The sequence below is a fragment of the Solanum tuberosum genome, unplaced genomic scaffold, assembly GCF_000226075.1.
Source record: "Solanum tuberosum cultivar DM 1-3 516 R44 unplaced genomic scaffold, SolTub_3.0 scf00672, whole genome shotgun sequence".
Taxonomy (NCBI): domain Eukaryota; kingdom Viridiplantae; phylum Streptophyta; class Magnoliopsida; order Solanales; family Solanaceae; genus Solanum; species Solanum tuberosum.
The window spans coordinates 92,875-111,633 of record NW_006239587.1 but is presented as its reverse complement, the minus strand read 5'-3'; the positions used below and the strand labels follow the sequence as shown (position 1 = coordinate 111,633).

The following is an 18,759-nucleotide window of genomic DNA, read 5'->3' as shown; positions in this document are numbered from 1 at the left end:
TCGTTTACGGCTCGAGGCAATGTCATCATCTCCGTAGGACCTAAACTATCCCTACCCCACCCTCCGCATGCATTTCATCTCTAAAAGGTGCATAACGCCCCCGCTTAAGGTCATTGGACTACTATTAGGGTGAATTTAGACCAAAATAAAATATATGCTTCTAAATAGGCCCCTTAGACACCAAGTCAAATAAATAAGACGAGTATTTAGCACGTAAATCTCATATTTGCCTCTAGATTTTAATTAAACATGCTGGCAAACACAGATAGAGTGAAAAGTTCGCATGTTAAGTGTGTGGCATACAAACAGATATTACAACAGTAACTGGTCGATATTAATAAGGCATGAAGTTACGACAGGTTGCAGAATTTATTTAATTTTAAGGAGGGCAGGAAAACAATACATAACAGAAAACAATTTATTAGTTGCAAAAACAAATCAGGTTATTGCTAGTTAACATGCTGAGAATGACATCAATTTATTTAAGTAGCCAAACAGAACTTATATCAATGCAGAAAAGTTACTTATTTTGAGGGGCAGAACTTAGTCAGGGAAGCAGATATTAAAGTTGCATGCAGATAGTTATTATGAATTAAATTTAATTGATAGGGCAGTGTTCGAAATGCAGAAAATAACTTTTGAGCAAATATCTAATCAAGCAAATTATTTACGTAGTTTAGCATGCTGGAAATAGTTGATTGATTTTAAGTGGCAGATATCATTTGACAATGAGCAAAAATATGCAACAGACTTATTCATATTATTTAATATGCTGAAAAATTATTTATTTAGTCTTAGGCATAGTTTCTAAGCGAAATGTTGAGATTAATTACTGATCCTAAGCGTACTTACTATATGAAGATGTAATAATCCAGAAATCTATAGGCATGATTGTCTAAACCCCAAATGACATATAAAATAAAACTAATCTTAATGAGCGTGATTTCTAAATGCAAACACATTGAAAATTACGATAACATTCAGAAAACCTATAGGCATGATTTTCTAAATGCGAACAAGCTGAAAATTTATGATATTCAAGAAAACCTATATGCATGAATTCTACAATCATTAATTAACTTACATGCCGAAATTGGCTTGAGATTATTTTTGGATAGATTGCAGATTTAAGTTTTCTAAACATGTTATCAAATAATTGAGATTAACCTGTTAATTGTTAACATAATAAAATTCGTTAAACACTCAGACAAATTCTCAAGGGCCCATTTTATTAACATGCTAAGCTAAGAAGTCCAAATCTAAACAACTAGATTGGTTTTCTAAATAAATGTTCAAATTATGAAACAAGCTTTATCACATAATGGTCAATTTTAATAAAGGTTGGTTTTAGGCAGATTATCTAAGGAATTCGGCCATATTAGCATGCTTCACATGTTTCAAGCAACATGGACAGATTTTATAGCAATCACACGTAATGAAATAAATAAGTAAAAGAACTGTTAGCACGTAATTCCCTCTCCCCCTTAGACGGTCCCCCAAGTTATTTCCTATATATAGAGAGAGAGTTAGAGTTACACAACAATATTATTACAGAAACATAATAGCAAATACAAATAATATGGCTAAAAATAAATCTTGTCTCAATGACCCCTTCCAGGCAACTCTTCGAACTCTCGGAACTAAATTCAACCTGCTAAATCAAAGTGGAAGAGTAGGTGGATATAACATATAAAATCACACTTGTACAACAAACTAATTATAAAATAGCTCAGAGAATACACACCAGATTCGAACAAGCAATTCATTCAAACAAAAATATAAGATCACACATAATAGAGGGAGAAGAAAACAGACCTGGATGCTTTCTTTTATTTATTAATACCCAATTTTGGACTTAAGATAGCTAAGATGATGCATAACAGAAATTAAACATGTATAAAGGATACTAACCAGTTATGCAGTAAAAGAAATCAGCAATGAAGATTCACACTTAATCCAATAACCGACCCGAACACAACAAAATAGCAAGTAGAACGGAGCTTTTTGTTTACTGGAAAACTTAATTATTTTAGAGAGTAGAGAGCGATATTTTTTTAGTATTTTCGAGTGTAAGCCAATGTCTGAATCAAATAATGAAAGGAGGGATCCTTTTTATAGTTAAGGGGAGGGGGCACAAATAAGGAAAATGGATAAATCAATTTAAAAAATTAGTTTTCCTTATCAGAAGAGAATTGAATTGGTCAAATTGGTTTAATTTATTTTTTACCAAATTAAAAACAATCCTAAACTATCTTCTAATTAAGGTAAGGATACAATCAATGAAAAACATGTATATACAGGAAGAACACAATAAGGTAAGGGGAGTAATAAATATGCACCAATTCACTTATTCATGGATTACTATAAATATGACAAGTAAGAATCAGTCAAGACAATTATTAAGGGAAGGAGAGATCAATTTACAACATTATTAATTAATATAAAATAAAAGTCAGCAATAAAATTATAAGGAAAGAAATAATATACGCCTTTAGACTTACCATGGGGAGGAGAGATTTCCATGAATTAAGCATAGACATGCAAGCTAATTAACAATCTATGGAAATCTAGCTCAGCATAATAGCAGGGAAATTATGAACAAGAAATTAATTGAATCAATTAAGATGCTAAATTAATCAAATATGAGAAAAATTATGAGTACAAACTCACACATATAAGGCGATATTTATGCTAAAATCAATCCAAAATATATCAGACTAACAGTAATATTTCAATAATCGGGAAAAAACCACATAATTATTTTAGGAAGAGCACACAATTCTCGATCAATTAAGACTTAAATCATGATTTTTCCTTATAGAAATCAATCAAAGGAATTCATAGATTAATAACTTATTTATATAAATGTAGAGAAATGTGCAAACCATCAGTTAGAGCAGACTATTTGCAGCAAGTGTACTACAACTTCACAATTTGAAGCCTAGCAGATCATAGCAGGAATAATGAATACGAATTTGAATAACAAATCGACAGATCACAGTAAAACAATACTCATGGATTCGAATAGAAAATCGGCAGATCACAGTAAAAGTAATGGACAGACTTTAATCACATCAAATACAAGGATAAGAATATAGACTAAATCAATTTGCAGACAACCTCATGAACTCATGCTTGCATAAGATTTCGACCATTAGGCCTTCATATACTTAAACATGTAAAAATCGCACACAAGACTCAAACGAAAATGTGAATTTGTTAGCCCAAACGAGATGATAATTGAAAAAGGAAGCGAACCTGGATGAAGACGAGGGAGAGAGGGGCTCTCCGGCTCTTGATGGGAGAGAGGGAGGAGGCTGGGTGGCGCTTCTATGGAGAGGACGGGGAGAAAGAATGGACATTCTTTTAGGGTTTTGATCTTTAAAATAGGAAAGCTGAAGAAATTGATCTCAGGCGTTGAGATAAAAAGGTGGAGGGCTGAGATTGAATTTTGGAGCTTGATGGACGGATGAGATTAAATGAGGATTTGAAAGTTTTGAATCTGATTTAAAATTGATTGAATTTGGATGGCTAAAATTGAAATAAAATTGGCTAGAATTGAAATGAAAGGGTGGTCATTATTGAAAAATAATTGGAATTGAATAGGCTAGAATTGAAAGGAATTTGAATAGATTAGGCTAAGATTTAAATAATTTTTAAGGAAGAATAAGGGAATGTGATCCGATTAATAAAATACTACATATTAAAATATTTTCACATAATTAAACACATCTAATATTTTAAAATATTTATGTAAAATAATTATTTCGAGTTTAACTATCGATAAATATAATTTAAAATAATTTGATAATAATTACAATAATTTTTATAAATCAAGCATACTAAAATATATAATTTTTAGACAAAGTCGACTAAATTTTAAACTCGAAATATGTTTTAAAAAATACGTATTCAATCGAATAGCATTCCCAAAAGGGTTAAAGGTCGGTCAAAATTGGGTGTCAACATTAGAAAAAATGGAGTTACATCGAATTTCTTTGTCAAATTTATAACTGATTTTTTTTTATTGAAGAACACCTTACATTTACATAAAATATATTTATTGATTTAAAGAAATAAATTTCAAACTTCTATCCTCTACAAATTAAATGATGAAAATGAAGGTAATGATGGCAGCCATGGTGGTGGGCAGGTGGCAATTACGATGATGTCATTCTTAATATGAATGACAATGGGGCAAAAATTAAAAGGAGCAACGATGGAGTTAAACGAATGGAAATGTCCAGAGGAAAAAAAGAAAGAAGAAGGATGTATGGCCGGCGGCAGCAAACTGGTGTAAGAGGAACGGATGGAAAAGAGGTGAGGAAGAAGAAAGAGTATTTTTTCCCCACAAAAACGCCTAATTAAATATCTTTACACGCCTATCTGAGGTGAATCACAAACAATGTGTCATGTAGGCAAAAAATGTTTATACGGTTCAAATTCGAAAGGGTAGAGGTGTTCAATAGGTACAAGTCTTAGTTGAGGTGTCTAAGTGAATTATGCGGATAATTTTAAGGGGTCGTACATGAGATTAACTTGTGTGCACTAACAGTGGAACTCTTTTTACGTTGTCACTTAACTTTAATGCACACAAAAGTTAAGTTTTTCCATTTGATAAATATTAAATATAGTGTTAGAAGGTAATTAGGATTCTAAATTTAATTTACCAAATTAGTTTAGGATTCTGTTTTTTTGACTAACAAAAATATTTCATCGTCATTCTTGTTTCGCCCTTTTTGTTTTAGTGGGTATTGTTGTTTCTTCATATCACCATCATTCACTTTAAGACACAAAACCTGGGCTTCTTTTATGCAATACAAATGGATGTAGAAGGCCATTTAGCTAATTGTTTTTGGGTAGATGCTATGTCTAGGATAGCTTATAAATTTTTTGGTGATATTGTCATTTTTTATTCTACGTTCTTGACAAATAGATATAAGATGCCTTTTGTCCCATTTACCGGAGTTAATAACCATTATCAATCCATTTTAGTTGGTTGTGCTCTTTTTTGGGATGAAACTCAAGAAACTTTTGAGTGGTTACTTCGCACTTGGCAAGAGGCAATGTTTGGTGTTATGCCTCGTACAATTATCACAGATCAGGATGTTGTAATAACAAAAGCAGTTGTGTTTCCATATTGTGCACACCACTTTTGCATGTGGCACATTGAGAAGAAAATTCCTGAATATTTAAGTCATGTCTGTCATCACTTTGATGATTTCAAAACAAATTTTAGTAAGTGTCTACATGGTACAACAACGCCTGAGGAATTTGAAGCTGCATGAACTGATATTATAAGAACCTACGATTTGAAAGAAAATAGTTGGTTGCAAAGAACATATGCAATTCGTGAAAAATGGATTCCAGCATATGTGAGAAGGAATTTTTGTGCTGGAATGTCAACAACTCAAAGAGGTGAAAGTATGAACAAATTTTTTAAGGATTATCCTAATTCTAGTACACCGATGAGTGTATTTGTAACACAATATGAAGCTATTGATGCTAAAGTTGGTACCAAATTTTACTTAGACACCTTAACTGGGCTTTGCTCATTTTAGACACCTTATGTAGATTTCTGCTATAACATTTTGACACTTTTTGCTTACATGGCATAGTGAGTGTTATACACACACTTACTGCGCGTGAAAGCCTTATTTCACTAAAAAATTTTCTCTTCTTCTTCTCCATTTTCTAGCTACCATTTCCCAAACTTAAATTTTTTCTATGGTAAAATAGATTTAGTGATGCCACAAATAAAAAAGTAAATTTCAGCCCACAAGATATCCTAAAAGTTTAAATTTCAATATTACAAAATAATATGATATTTCTTTTTCAAGTATTTGAATCATTTGCACCGAATTGCAAAAAAAAAAAAAACTTCCATTGTTAATTAATAACTAATTTTTAGAAGTAAAGAAGAAAAAATCATACTTTTATAAAATAAAATTTTCAAACTAATTAAATTCTTTTGAAAGTGTTTCTTGAAAATTTGATATGGGTGGAAAAGGGGTTGAGGTTGGAGTGGGTGGGAGTGGAGAGGACGATCTGGTGGCTGGTGGGGTGGAGGAGCGATTGGGGTTGGGTGGATGGGGTGGAGAGAAAGATCTGGTGGATTGTGGAGGAGTGGTTGGGGGTGGAGAGGAAGATCTGGTGTCTGCTAGTGGGGTGGAGAGGAAGATCTGGTGTCTGCTAGTGGGGTGGAGAGGAAGATCTGGTGTCTGCTAGTGGGGTGGAGAGGAAGATCTGGTGTCTGCTAGTGGGGTGGAGAGGAAGATCTGGTGTCTGCTAGTGGGGTGGAGGAGCAGTTGGGGTTGGGGTTGGGGTGGGTGAGGGTGGAGAGGAAAACTGGGTTGGGTGGGGTGAAGAAGACGATTGGGTTGGGCATGGGGTGATGATTTTTTCTTTAAAAAAAATTATTGTTTGAGTTTAAAATGTCACATGTCATCAAATTTGTGGCCATCTTTTTTCTACTCAAAAGTCATTATTTGAAATTTATTTTATATATATATATACCACGTGTCTTTGTTTGATTCATCACTTCGACACGTCATCAACGATTGTATTACACATACTTGTATATTTGGGTGATTGTCAAAAAAAATGTCAAAATGACCAAACAAGACCCTACATAAGGTGTCTAAAATGAACAAAGCTAGTTGAAGTGTCTAAGTGAAATTTAGTGTCAACTTTAGGGGGTCATCAATGGGTTGAGCCTTATTATTATAATACCAAATGTCATTTATTTTCGGTCCAATATTAACCATTTTTATAACGTATAGTTAATTAAATAATTTTAATTTTCCTAAATACTTAGTGAATATTTATTGGTTACATTTTAAGTTACTTAAAATTAATGAGAAAATTACGCAACTAAACAAACATATACTGGTTAATTATTTATAAAATAATTTATAGATGCAGTTTATTATCTAAGATGCACGGTGTTCTTCCAATTCTTTTCAAGATGATGAAAGCTCTCTATTTTCTTTCACAAATTCTGAGAACTTTCTATACTCGTAGAGTCGTAGTTGATCGATGACATAAAATTCTTATTACTATAATAATTCATATTTTTTTTTTCTTTACCCCTCATTATGAATTATGATTTCGCTAAATGTAGGAATGACAATGGGGCGGCGGGTTGAGCTTAACCCATAATATTTTTAATTTGTCTCGTCTGTATAATAACTTTTTTTCATATTCAACCCGCCCCATTTAACCCTGCATAGACCTGCCCGCATAATTTCTTTTAATATTTTATTTTTCTATTTAAGTTTGATAATAAAATAAAATTCATAAAAATAAATTTATTTTTTCATCAAGTTGTATTAATTTAATAGATAATGACTTGAAAATTTATTTTTAGAGATCTATTGGGAAACATGTAAGAAATTATATTATTTTCTTATTGAACCACTTTCATTTATTATCTTAAATAATTTAGTAACTTTAAAGAAATTATCTTAATAAATAATGCTCTTTCAGTCTTATAACATGTAAAAAGTTAAAATTAAGTTTGAACCCGTCTCGCATTAGTTTTTTAAAAACCCACTTCAACCCACCCACACAACCTTAAACCCGCCCCACATAGCCTTAAACCAACCCCTACTACATCTGCCCTGCCTCATTGCCATTCCTAGCTAAGTGTACTTAGGAATTTTTTAATTAATTATTTTTACAATTGTTCATATTATATATATCCACGAAGCAATTATGTGTTTGGATTAAGTTAATTTGGGACGGATGTAGTTAATTTCGATCGGATATAATTAGAAATGGTTGAGATGTTATTAAGTAATTCAAAATATAACCAATAGATGGTCGCCATATATTTAAAAAAAATCATTAAAATTATTTAAATTATTGTCCATTATAAAAGTGGCCAATATTCGACCAAAATTTGGATGAAAGGAGGCTGTTTGAAAGCCAATAGGTGGACGGGTTATGATTTTGTACCACTTTATTCAAGTGTATTTTATACCCTTTTTCATTTTCTCAATGGCTATTGAAGTTTTGAAAATTATCGTTAAGTATTATTTTTATTTTATTTAATATAAAATAATCACTTAACTATTATTATTTTCCATATCATTAAAGCTTTTTTTTCTTAAATAATAAATCTATTTAACTAAAATTATTATCTTATTATTTGTTATTAAAAGAATATATTAGTTTATCAAGAAGTAATTTGCATGTTTAAGAATTTTTCCGATACATAAACTTTATATTGTTTTCCTAAATAGTTACTTATGTTTTGAAAATTGCCTACACGAATCATTTTTATTTTTTAAAGATGATAATATCACTCACTTATTATTATTTTTCTCAAAAAGTATTAGATACCTCAAATGTCTCCTTTTATTCTAGTTGATATGTCACGTTATTAAACTATCATTTTTAAAAATAATAATGAATCTATTTAACTCATCAAACACATGTCTCTGCCAGAATAAAAGTAAATTACATGCATAGAAATTTATTTGAACATTATACAAAAAATAATTCACAAATAACCTAATACCCTGCAGATTTTTCTATCAAACAAAATATAATGAGTTAAATATGGCTAATATTAAAAAAGAAAAGAAAAGGTGTAAGGTATAGCATGCCAATTAGGAGTGTCAAAGAATATGAAAAATTGATCGAACCGACCGAATCTAATCGAATCGAATCAATTTATGTCATTCTATCAACAAAATAGTGGAATTTTATTTAAGTGTATAACCGTCCCGAACAACTGAAATGGTCTTTTTAATTTATGAAAAAAATCAAAAAAATTCCGAACCTAACCGAATGACCTTATGTGTATGTAAATATATTTTATATATTAATATGTTAATTTTATATATAAACATATTTTATAATATTTTCAAATATAAATATAATATAGGTCCTACGTCTCTTGTGACTAGACGACTTAGAGTTTGCTCTTTAATTAGTCTTTAATTAATTGAGTTTAAAATTAAAAGATACTATAATAGATACAATATCAAGCAATATGACAAAACCTACGCAAACACTCCTTTTATATGTTTAAGATCAAACAATATGGCAACAGAGTTTTACATTCTTGACTTTCCGATGAAGAATTGAAGTGTTTTTTCAAGAACATATTTGTGAAAGGAGTATTTTAATTATAATATATTTTGAGGTGATATTTCAGTAAAAAAACGAAAAAATCTAATTCTGGTTATACATTATAAAATATCCAAAAAATTGGAATGATATTTTTTTTTAAAAATAACCTACTGAACTGTCCCATTGACACCCCTAATGCCAACTAGAAGGGGGGAAAAAGGTTTTTGAGATGATTAGTATTTTGGAGGAAAATAGTGATAGTAAAATGATATTTTTATCTTAATGAACAAAAGTAACTTTAAAACTTTGAATGCAATTTTCAAAACTTGAATAAATATTTAGGAAATTAACGCTAATTTTGGGTTAAAAACTTATTAGCTCGTAAAAGTCTAAAAATGTACTTTCATTTATTTAACCAAATTATGTTATAAATCCATTGAATTGTGTGGATTGTCCATTAGATTTATTAAAGAATTAATTGAACTAGTATACGTACCCGAGCGTTGCGCGGATATTTTAAAATATAATATTTTTTAAATTTATGAATAACTAAATTACGAATTATTATTGAGTAACAAAGTTCATGTATAATCATATATAATGTTTTAATTTTTCATATACAAATAATGCTAACAAAATTTTACCATAATTTATGTGTAAATAAGGGTATGTTCATAAAAGACTCTAAACATTATTCTAACAACTTCTCCTTCTTCTAATATGATGAAGATTAATAGCATATGTGGCGTGTGTTGAATTGATATATTTGTGCCAATTAATTAAATTTTAAGTTCATAGATCAATCTAAAACCTAGTATTAAAAATATTAACTCTACTTTTAGATAAAATCTAAATATAATTTACAAAGCATGTTGCAACCTCTTTAGCACACTCTTCTCTCGTTTTATCCTACAAATTAAATTAAGATGTTTTTCATTTACTCAAATATAATTTCATAAAATTAGGATGTACAAAATAATGAATTTCAATGATCAATTAAAAAAATACTATAATCAAATTAATATATACCACATAAAATAAATTATCAAATTATATACCACATAAAAATAAATTATTTGCAGAGCAAAACAAAAATTGAAAGATGGAAAAAACGAATCATCTTCTATTCCTTTGATTTACTATAAGTCTCTTCTTTTATATGATAATGCAATAATATCAATGATAAAAATAAAGCTTTTGAAAATGAAAAGATGAAATAGCACTTTGCAAGTCATTATTCATTTTATGAAAATTTTCTCAATATGTTAGGTTGCTAAAGAAATAAAAACTACACCACAAATTTAAATTTTATTGTTTAACTATTCATTTATTAATGTTTTCTTTTTCTTATTTTTTCGTTAATTGTTTCAGTTTTATTTATTTTGTATCATGACATTCTTTAATTTATTGTAATCAAATAGTGACACGATAAGAATTTACCGTTTTTATTTTCTATAATATTTCTCTTTTTAAATTAAAAAAATTCTTCATCCAAAAATAAAGTAGATTTAATAGTTTAAACTTTGAAATGTTTTATTATGAAAATTTCAATTATATTTAGTAATTAAATTTAATCTATTTTACTAATCAATAAATTTAGTATTATATTTAGTATTTTTTTAATCAATTTTTAAATTTACTTCTTATATTTAGTATTTTTTTAGTTCTTTATTTTATTTTTATTTTTAGATTTTAGATTAATTTTACTAATCAATAAATTCTGTTTTCTTAGGAAAATCCACTGTTTTTAACTTCTTCTTTTAAAAAAAAAATCATTTTTAAAATTATCTATTTATTTATTTATTATTAGATTATTATTTTATTCTAAATAGGGCATGTTGTATGGATAGAATTTAATAAATTTTAAAAAGGAAAAAGTAACTACCCATTTCCTACGAACAATTTTAACTTCTGTTTTTTTAAATCAGTTTTTAAATTTTAATTTTTAAATTTACTTATTATATTTAGTATTTTTTTGAGTTCATTTTTTTTTTAGATTTTAGATTAATTTTACTAATCAATAAATTCCGTTTTCTTACGAAAAACCACTGTTTTTAACTTCTTCTGTTTTTAAAATCATTTTTAAATTTTATTTATTTATTTATTATTCGATTATTTTTTTATTCTTTCTTTTATTAACATATTGTATGGATATAATTTAATAAATTAAAAAAAAAGGAAAAAGTAACTACCCATTTCCCTCGAACAATTTTGACTTCTGTTTTTTTAAATCAGTTTTTAAATTTACTTATTATATTTAGTATTTTTAAATTGAAAATAACTAACACAAATTGAAATTATTTAAAAATTAAATTTTTAAAATTGAAAAATTTGTGGTGCTGACACGTGACACTTTTTCCTCTCCTATTATATATAGATAGATTCATGTATTTATGCTTCCAAGGTGATAAAAACCTTTTTGGATAACTATGTATCTACTAGTTTGGTGACCTTTGTGAGTGATATCTCAATACTATAAATAGAGATATCATTCAACATTTGGATGACACACTTAGATAGAAGAAAAACTCTGCCCTTCATCTATATTTCTTGCCTTCTTCTCTTTATACTTATATTATTGTGAGCTTAATCTATACATATAATAAAAGAGAAACATAGACATGTGATGTGACATCTCTCTATGGTGTCCATTTGTATTTATCTTTTTTCCTCCTTTTTGGCATTATTTTTTATTTAAATTTGTTATTGTATTACAAAAGTAAATTATTTAATTTTGTTACAAATAAGTATTTTATTAATGAGAACTTATACAACAAAAACTCTTCATATTCTTTTTATTACCCATGACTTACACCTCTTTAATTTTTACTTTTAATAATAATCATGACTCCCATAATTTTCATGTTCATAACCTCCAAATTGTAATTTTTAAGTTTATAATGTCTTATGGTATTCCTCTATTTTGCCTATATAAATTCATATTTTGTTTCATGAAGATTCACATTCAAGATTATCTTTTCTCTTCTTCATCATATTGATTTGTAACAAAAAAGAAGTAAATGAAGGTAAGAATATTTATTCTCAAGTCTTTTTTTTCATTTTCTCTAGTTTGCCTATATAAATTTATAATTAGTTTCATAAAGATTCATATTCAAGAATACATTTTCTCTTCTTCATATTAGTTTGTGAATTAACTAACATGTAACAAAAAAGAAGTACATGAAAGTAAAAAATATTTTATTTCATAATTATGTTTTTTTTTATTCAATTGGTTAGCATATGATAAAGAGTTTGTTATATGGAGCAGAATATGGTGGCAGATCTACTTGCAAATGAAGATGATAGAAGATTTAAAAAAAAAGGATAAATAGAGATTAATATTTTACTTTGAGTTGTATTAGTAACTTAGTTATTTTTGTTAGAATTTTTTAAAACTTTAATTTGTATAAATAATAAAGCTACATGTATTGACAATGCTACTCATTTAGTTCTTTACTGTTCTACTATTTTTTTTGTTATGAAGCATTGTTAATATAATTATCTCAATGCAACAAAAAGAAATTATGATGATCAAGAGCTTCATTTTTATTATGCTTGCAAAAAAAAAAAAAATTAAAAAATAAATAAATTCTATGATGTCATTTTCTTTGGTATGTAACAATATGTAATTGTTGTCACTGTTTTAAAAAAAAATATGTTTACAATTTTGATGTAGTCACCAATTATTTTATTTTTGTATTTTCACATTTATTTATTTTTACAAATAAATTAATGCACAATTATTAATACATTCAGTGTCTACAAAAATTCATAACTCATGTCTTTTCATTTCACTTGTAGTTTCTACTCTTAAATATTATTCATAATATTTGTAACTATTTAATTATGTTAAAAAAATTATAATAGACAAATGCAATAATAAAGACATAGTAAAGCACACTTCAATTTTTTTTTAAGAAATTAGAATTTGTTTAGAGAATCAGTACTTCTATAAAAGATAGAGGAAATGAAAACATAAAAAATATTTTCAACGTAATACAATATATTCCACGGTAAATGATTAATTCTACTATATACTTATGAATAGTTTGCACTTAGAAATGCATTTTTTTAAAATATATTTTACTATATGTTTAAAAAAAGATGAGAAAATCTATAATGTCGCAAATGAAGAGAAATATCAACATTATCTATATATCTAATACTAACCTGAATATAAATATTATATACTATTGTCTTGTAAATATTTCTTATAGCTGCGCGAAGCACGGACAATTTCACAAATTATTTATATAAAAATGAATAGATTGAAAGATACATAGTCTCAATTACGCAAAGAATATAAAGTATTCAAATAAATTAAACTCAAACTATTTATATGTATTAAGTAAAAATACTCCTTTAAATTTATCTATATCTTAGTTAATATTTCTAAATTATTCTAAAAAGTAAACATAAACAAAAATTGTGGAATTTCCTAATTCTCAAACTTGATTTCATTATTCACAATTATTACATAAGAACAAAAGAATTAACTTTTGTGAAGAAAAAAAAAAATACAATGTTGAAACAATAAAAAGAAATCTTGAAGGATAATGAACAAAACGATTCAAGCCTTCACAATAATAATTTATCTGAAATTTCAAAAAATTATTTAGTTTAAGAATAAATTAAAATTAAATAAATAAATAAAATAATCTTTGTTGGAGTACCAAAGAAGATTAGAATAAATTAAAATTAAACAAATAAATAAAAGAATCTTTGTAGGAATACCAAAGAAAATTATCCTAGCCTCTAGTATTTATTTTATACATACCGTCAATATTCACTACACCATTGAAGATTAATGGACCAAAACAGTAATGTAGGGGTTCCTTTTCCTAGTTTTATATATGAGCTTAATCATATATCTGAAATTTCCCCTAAGTGGTTACTGGAAATTGTGCTTATACTTTATAAATTAATTTGTTTTACCAACTTTTATACTACTGTTTCTTTTCCTTCCCTTCGTTTCCACCGGTCTAGGCAATTTAAACTAACAACGTTTGGAAATGACTTCCCACCAAATTGAGTCACTTTTCCAACGTTCAAAATCGATCATTCATCTTCTCCAACTTCATTCTCTATTCATCAAAACAGCAATTCATCACGACGAGTATCGTCTCTCCCAATTCATATCACTGTCTTCTTCAATATCTCTCCAATTCACCCGTACCATCTTCGATAATTCTCCCATTATTCCATCAATCTTCGCATGGAACACAATGATGAGAGCATATTCCCAAGTAGAGTCTCTGAAGCTCTTTAAACAGTTTCAAAAAATTGGATTAAAACCAGATAGATTCACCTTTCCTATTGTGCTAAAGGTTTCTGGGCATTGTTTGATGATTGGAACGGGTGGATCGTTGCATTCCATGGCTGTGAAGTCGGGTTTTGGTTCGGATTTACATGTGAACAATACCATTTTGAGAATGTATGCTGGATTTGGTGTGATCAGGTTTGCAAGACAGGTGTTTGATGAAATGCTTCAGAGGGATATAGTTTCTTGGAGTTCAATGATGGCTGCTTACGTTCATTGGTATGTATATTTGTTTCAGTTATTTGTCAAAAACACATATTAATTATTACTTTTATACGAATTTCACACCCCAATTATCACAATCTATGTATTAGGATCATATAGCAGACTTTAACTACTTGTGATTCAAGCATGATAGTAGTAATTGTTGTCTTATTATTTACAGTTTCTCCTTCTAAAAGATATTTCATGTATCTACTTATTACTCTGGAATCAGTACATTATTTATGATTTGTGAACCCGGTAAGTGTGTGAAGGCTGAGAGATTCTATAGCATTATGTGGAAGTTGTTTAAGATGATTATTATAATGGGAGTGAATAGAATTACCAAAATTTAAGTAGATTTTGAGCATGACAAGTTTACTACTTTGTGGAAACGAGTTCAAGTATGGTTTTGTGAGGAATTTGTAAATTAAACGTCTTTTGATAGGTCTGACACATAACATGTCAGGATTTTTATGAACAATGCTAGCTTGTAACCTTGTTCGTTATCCTTCAGAAATTTGGTGCCATGGTATTTGTGGTTCTCTTGAGCAATATCTGTGATCTAATACTCTTGGTGAACTTTTTAAAATTCATCCCAGATGTCGATTGTGAATACTTGTTTTGTACCATAAGAAGAAACCAGTATTACTATTACTTGGATATATTAGTTTGAATAAGGAGTTCCAAACTTGTTCACTAGTCTAACTTTTTCTCTTTTTCCTTCTTGCTGCAATACTGCAATAGATTGTTAAACAAAGCCTAGGGTTCATATCTGAAAGGATCAGTAAGGTGTTGAGCCTTTAAGATTGCGAACGGTGCATACTCTCCTAAAAGATCAGGGATTAACAATGATGGAAATTTTCTTTTAAATTGGAAAGGAGCATGTACTCCTGAAAAATAAGGGAGTAAAAATGAAGTAAAATTTCATGGCTTAGATTTCGGTATTTATCTTGGAAAGGTCCCGATGACACTCTTTGAAATGGGGAATTAACAAAGAAGGAAACTTTCATTGTTGAGATGCGTGCAACACTCCAGCCTCTTGTATTTAGGTATGCTGGTCTCACTGCTGTATTTGTTACTTTTGCATACATCAGAGCATTGTTAGTTTTTTTTTTTAATTCTGGAATCTCTATGTACATTCATGTCCAATAAAAACTCTAAGCTTTGAAACCCAATTTTTGCAAACCAATCTTTGGACTTGTTACCTACAAAACTTTTGGAAAGAGGAAGCTAGTTCATGGCTCCAATGGTCGTGAGTATTCTAAAACTAACGAGCTAAGGTGGAATGGTGGATTATGGACAGTAACTTGGTCTAATAGTCTAACACTGCTGCTGTTTAGTTGTCTGGATTGCATATGGATGGATTCCCATGTCAAATTCTATCTGCAATTTAGACCTGAAAAATAAAGAGAAATCCAATAATTAAGTTTCTTTTGAGATAAACTTTGAATTAAACGTTGAAAGGACAACAACTTTATAATGATACTATGGTTAGTTTGTCTTTCCCATGGGAGAGTATAAGGGGCTTTGCATTTATAAATAGGGAATAGGGAGATAATAGAGAAAATATAAGCAGGCTTGACTTTCTCCTGATGAAGTCTCCGAACATTTGGATATTGCTCCTCATAGTTGAAGTAATGACAACGATTCTACTTCTTCTCCCTGCAGGGGTCTCCAACCGTTTTGTCAATACTTTCCCGTCTTATTAATTTTCATTTGATATATAAAAGTGTGATTCAGGATGTCACCTAAGTGAATTCTATAAATTTCTTAAGCCAAGTTCCGCTACATGTGATATGCTCATTTTTTTCCATATAGTGAATCAATTCTTTTATAGACATAGAAGAAGTTGAATAGTTTGTACCTGACCATATAGAGGAACCAGTTTAATGGGCTTTCATGTTCACTTTTCATCCCTTTTTGGAATGCAAATGAATAGTTGCTACCTTGACCTCTCTTTTTGTGTAGGAGGTCTGTTAATATGATTGTCTTTCCTGCTTTCTTTTCCTGTTTAACTTTTACTGTGAGGTTTCTTCTTTCTGTCTGGCTTTTCAAAGTAATAATCTCATAATAGTCAATGTTTTCCTGGATATCTCAGTAACTTGCCTTCAGATGCTCTGCTCCTGTTCCAATGTATGAAGCTAGCAAATGAAAAGCCAAATTCTGTCACTTTGGTTAGCTTGTTGGGGGCATGTACTCGTATCCTGAATATCAGATTAGGTAAATGTATTCACTCGCACATTGTTACCAGTGGTATTGAACTACATGTTGAGCTGGAAACAGCCCTCCTGGGCATGTATGCAAAATGTGGTCATATACAGCAGGCTTTCCGCATATTCAATTTGATGGGTGATAAAAATCTGCAGACCTGGACCATCATGATTTCTGGTCTTGCTGATCATGGACATGGAGAAGAAGCTGTGTCCTTGTTTGCCAGAATGGAAGAATCTGGCTTTAGGCCGGACAGCTTATCATTTTCTGCAATCTTATATGCTTGTAGTCATTATTGGCTTTGTTGGATTGCGGGGGCGTGAATATTTTGAAAAAATGGCAAGTATTTATAACATCAGGCCAACTATGGAACATTACGGATGCATGGTGGATATGTTTGGACGTGCTGGAGAATTAGAAGAAGCTTATGATATTATAAGGAGCATGCCTACAGAGCCTAATTCTGTGATATTGAGGAGTTTCATTAGTGCTTGTAAGCATCATGGTCATATTCCTTGCGCAGAAGAAAATATAAGGGAGATTCTCCTCAAAATAGAGCCTGATCTTGGATCAAACTATGTACTTGCATCTAGTTTATCTTATCTTTTTGGTTATTGCAGCAATGCGAACAGCCTAAGATTGGCTATGAAAGCAAAAGGGATAAAGAAATATCCTGGCAGCAGTTGGGTGCAGTCGCTTGGTAGTTCTTCCGAAGGAAGCAGTTGAAGGATCTGACAGTAATGTTTCTGTTTATGCCAATAGAAGAGGCAATTCAGATCACCAGGAATGAAGGCACTGTTACATTCCAAAGACGAGAGAACAGAATCACGATGGAGGAAAATGAATTGCTTCTTTCTGGGTAATACGAGATCACAGGAATGAAGGAATGGAGGCACTGTTACATTCCAAAGATGAGAGAACACTATCAATGGTGGAGGAAAATGAATTGCTTCTTTTTGGGTAATACCACCAGGCTGAGGTACAAGTTTAGGGGAGCTGTTGCTTTGACCATTGGAAGAGGGTCTGAAGTTCCTAACATTCTTGCATAATTTGGAATAACTTGAAAAATGAAGATTACATTGTGCGGTGATTTTGATTTGTAGCTCATGGGATATGACATTTGAGAGGAACTCCACAAATTGGTATACTTCTGGAAGAGGAAAACCCGTGCTCTGTCAGAGCCACAACTCTGTTGTTATCCTTCTCAAATTATTCCTAACAATCAATCATGCCTAGATATTGGACTAGTTGGGATCAGCTTTATGAGTCTCCTATGTCCATTCTACCTTATTTGGGGCCATTCTTTTCGATACTGGTAAAAGATTTGTTTTCTCCATAAACTACTCTTTCTTTTTAAAATGTGGTTAGGGTTAATCTTGGAATTCTATTCAGAAGTTGGGATGCCCTTAAAGTGGCACCTCCGCATGGCCTGAAACTTTTGTTAAAAACTATGAGGTATTCCCATGGGGAAACAAATTCAAAATATTTTATGAATGTCAAGACTCAAGTCCTTTGCTTTGAGCTCTGGAAGTTTAAATTAAACCAAGCGGTATTTTCATTTATCTGGTAGTTTAACTGTTATTTGTGAAATGAAGGAGAAGAAAGCAGTGAATATGTCATGCTGGAGTAGTTTTTGTTGCAAGCAAAATATGGAAAACGAAGCTTTGATAGTTGTACTACTCAAAGTAGCAAGTACATTTGGGTTGATATAATCTATGAAAAGAGAGCATGGAAAATCATCTGACTTCCATTGCACCTGCATCAGCATGTGTCTGCTTTTAAGGTATTCCCCTAAATGCTTTGAAAGTATAATCACATACACATCCATTTGCATGTTATTTTTCGGAGCTTGACATGAAGCCATCAGGAATGGGTCATGCTCTGTGTACTCTGTATCTGTCGATCTTCCATGTCCTTCACATTCCATGATTTAGGTATGATTA

The 18,759-nt window shown here is 30.0% G+C and overlaps 2 protein-coding genes across 2 annotated transcripts; both read left to right on the top strand.

The window, feature by feature from the left end:
- Positions 1-4,219: 4,219 nt before the first annotated feature.
- LOC107058842 (protein FAR1-RELATED SEQUENCE 5-like) lies at positions 4,220-5,288 on the top strand. Its single transcript, XM_015305020.1, has 2 exons — positions 4,220-4,296; positions 4,937-5,288. The coding sequence occupies exons 1-2, from the start codon at positions 4,220-4,222 to the stop codon at positions 5,286-5,288; spliced, it is 429 nt and encodes a 142-aa protein (XP_015160506.1).
- An 8,700-nt stretch (positions 5,289-13,988) lies between these two features.
- LOC102604723 (pentatricopeptide repeat-containing protein At4g21065-like) lies at positions 13,989-17,139 on the top strand. The gene is made up of 2 exons (XM_006366636.2): positions 13,989-14,620; positions 16,704-17,139. The coding sequence occupies exons 1-2, from the start codon at positions 14,094-14,096 to the stop codon at positions 17,137-17,139; spliced, it is 963 nt and encodes a 320-aa protein (XP_006366698.1). The 5' UTR covers positions 13,989-14,093.
- Positions 17,140-18,759: the final 1,620 nt, after the last annotated feature.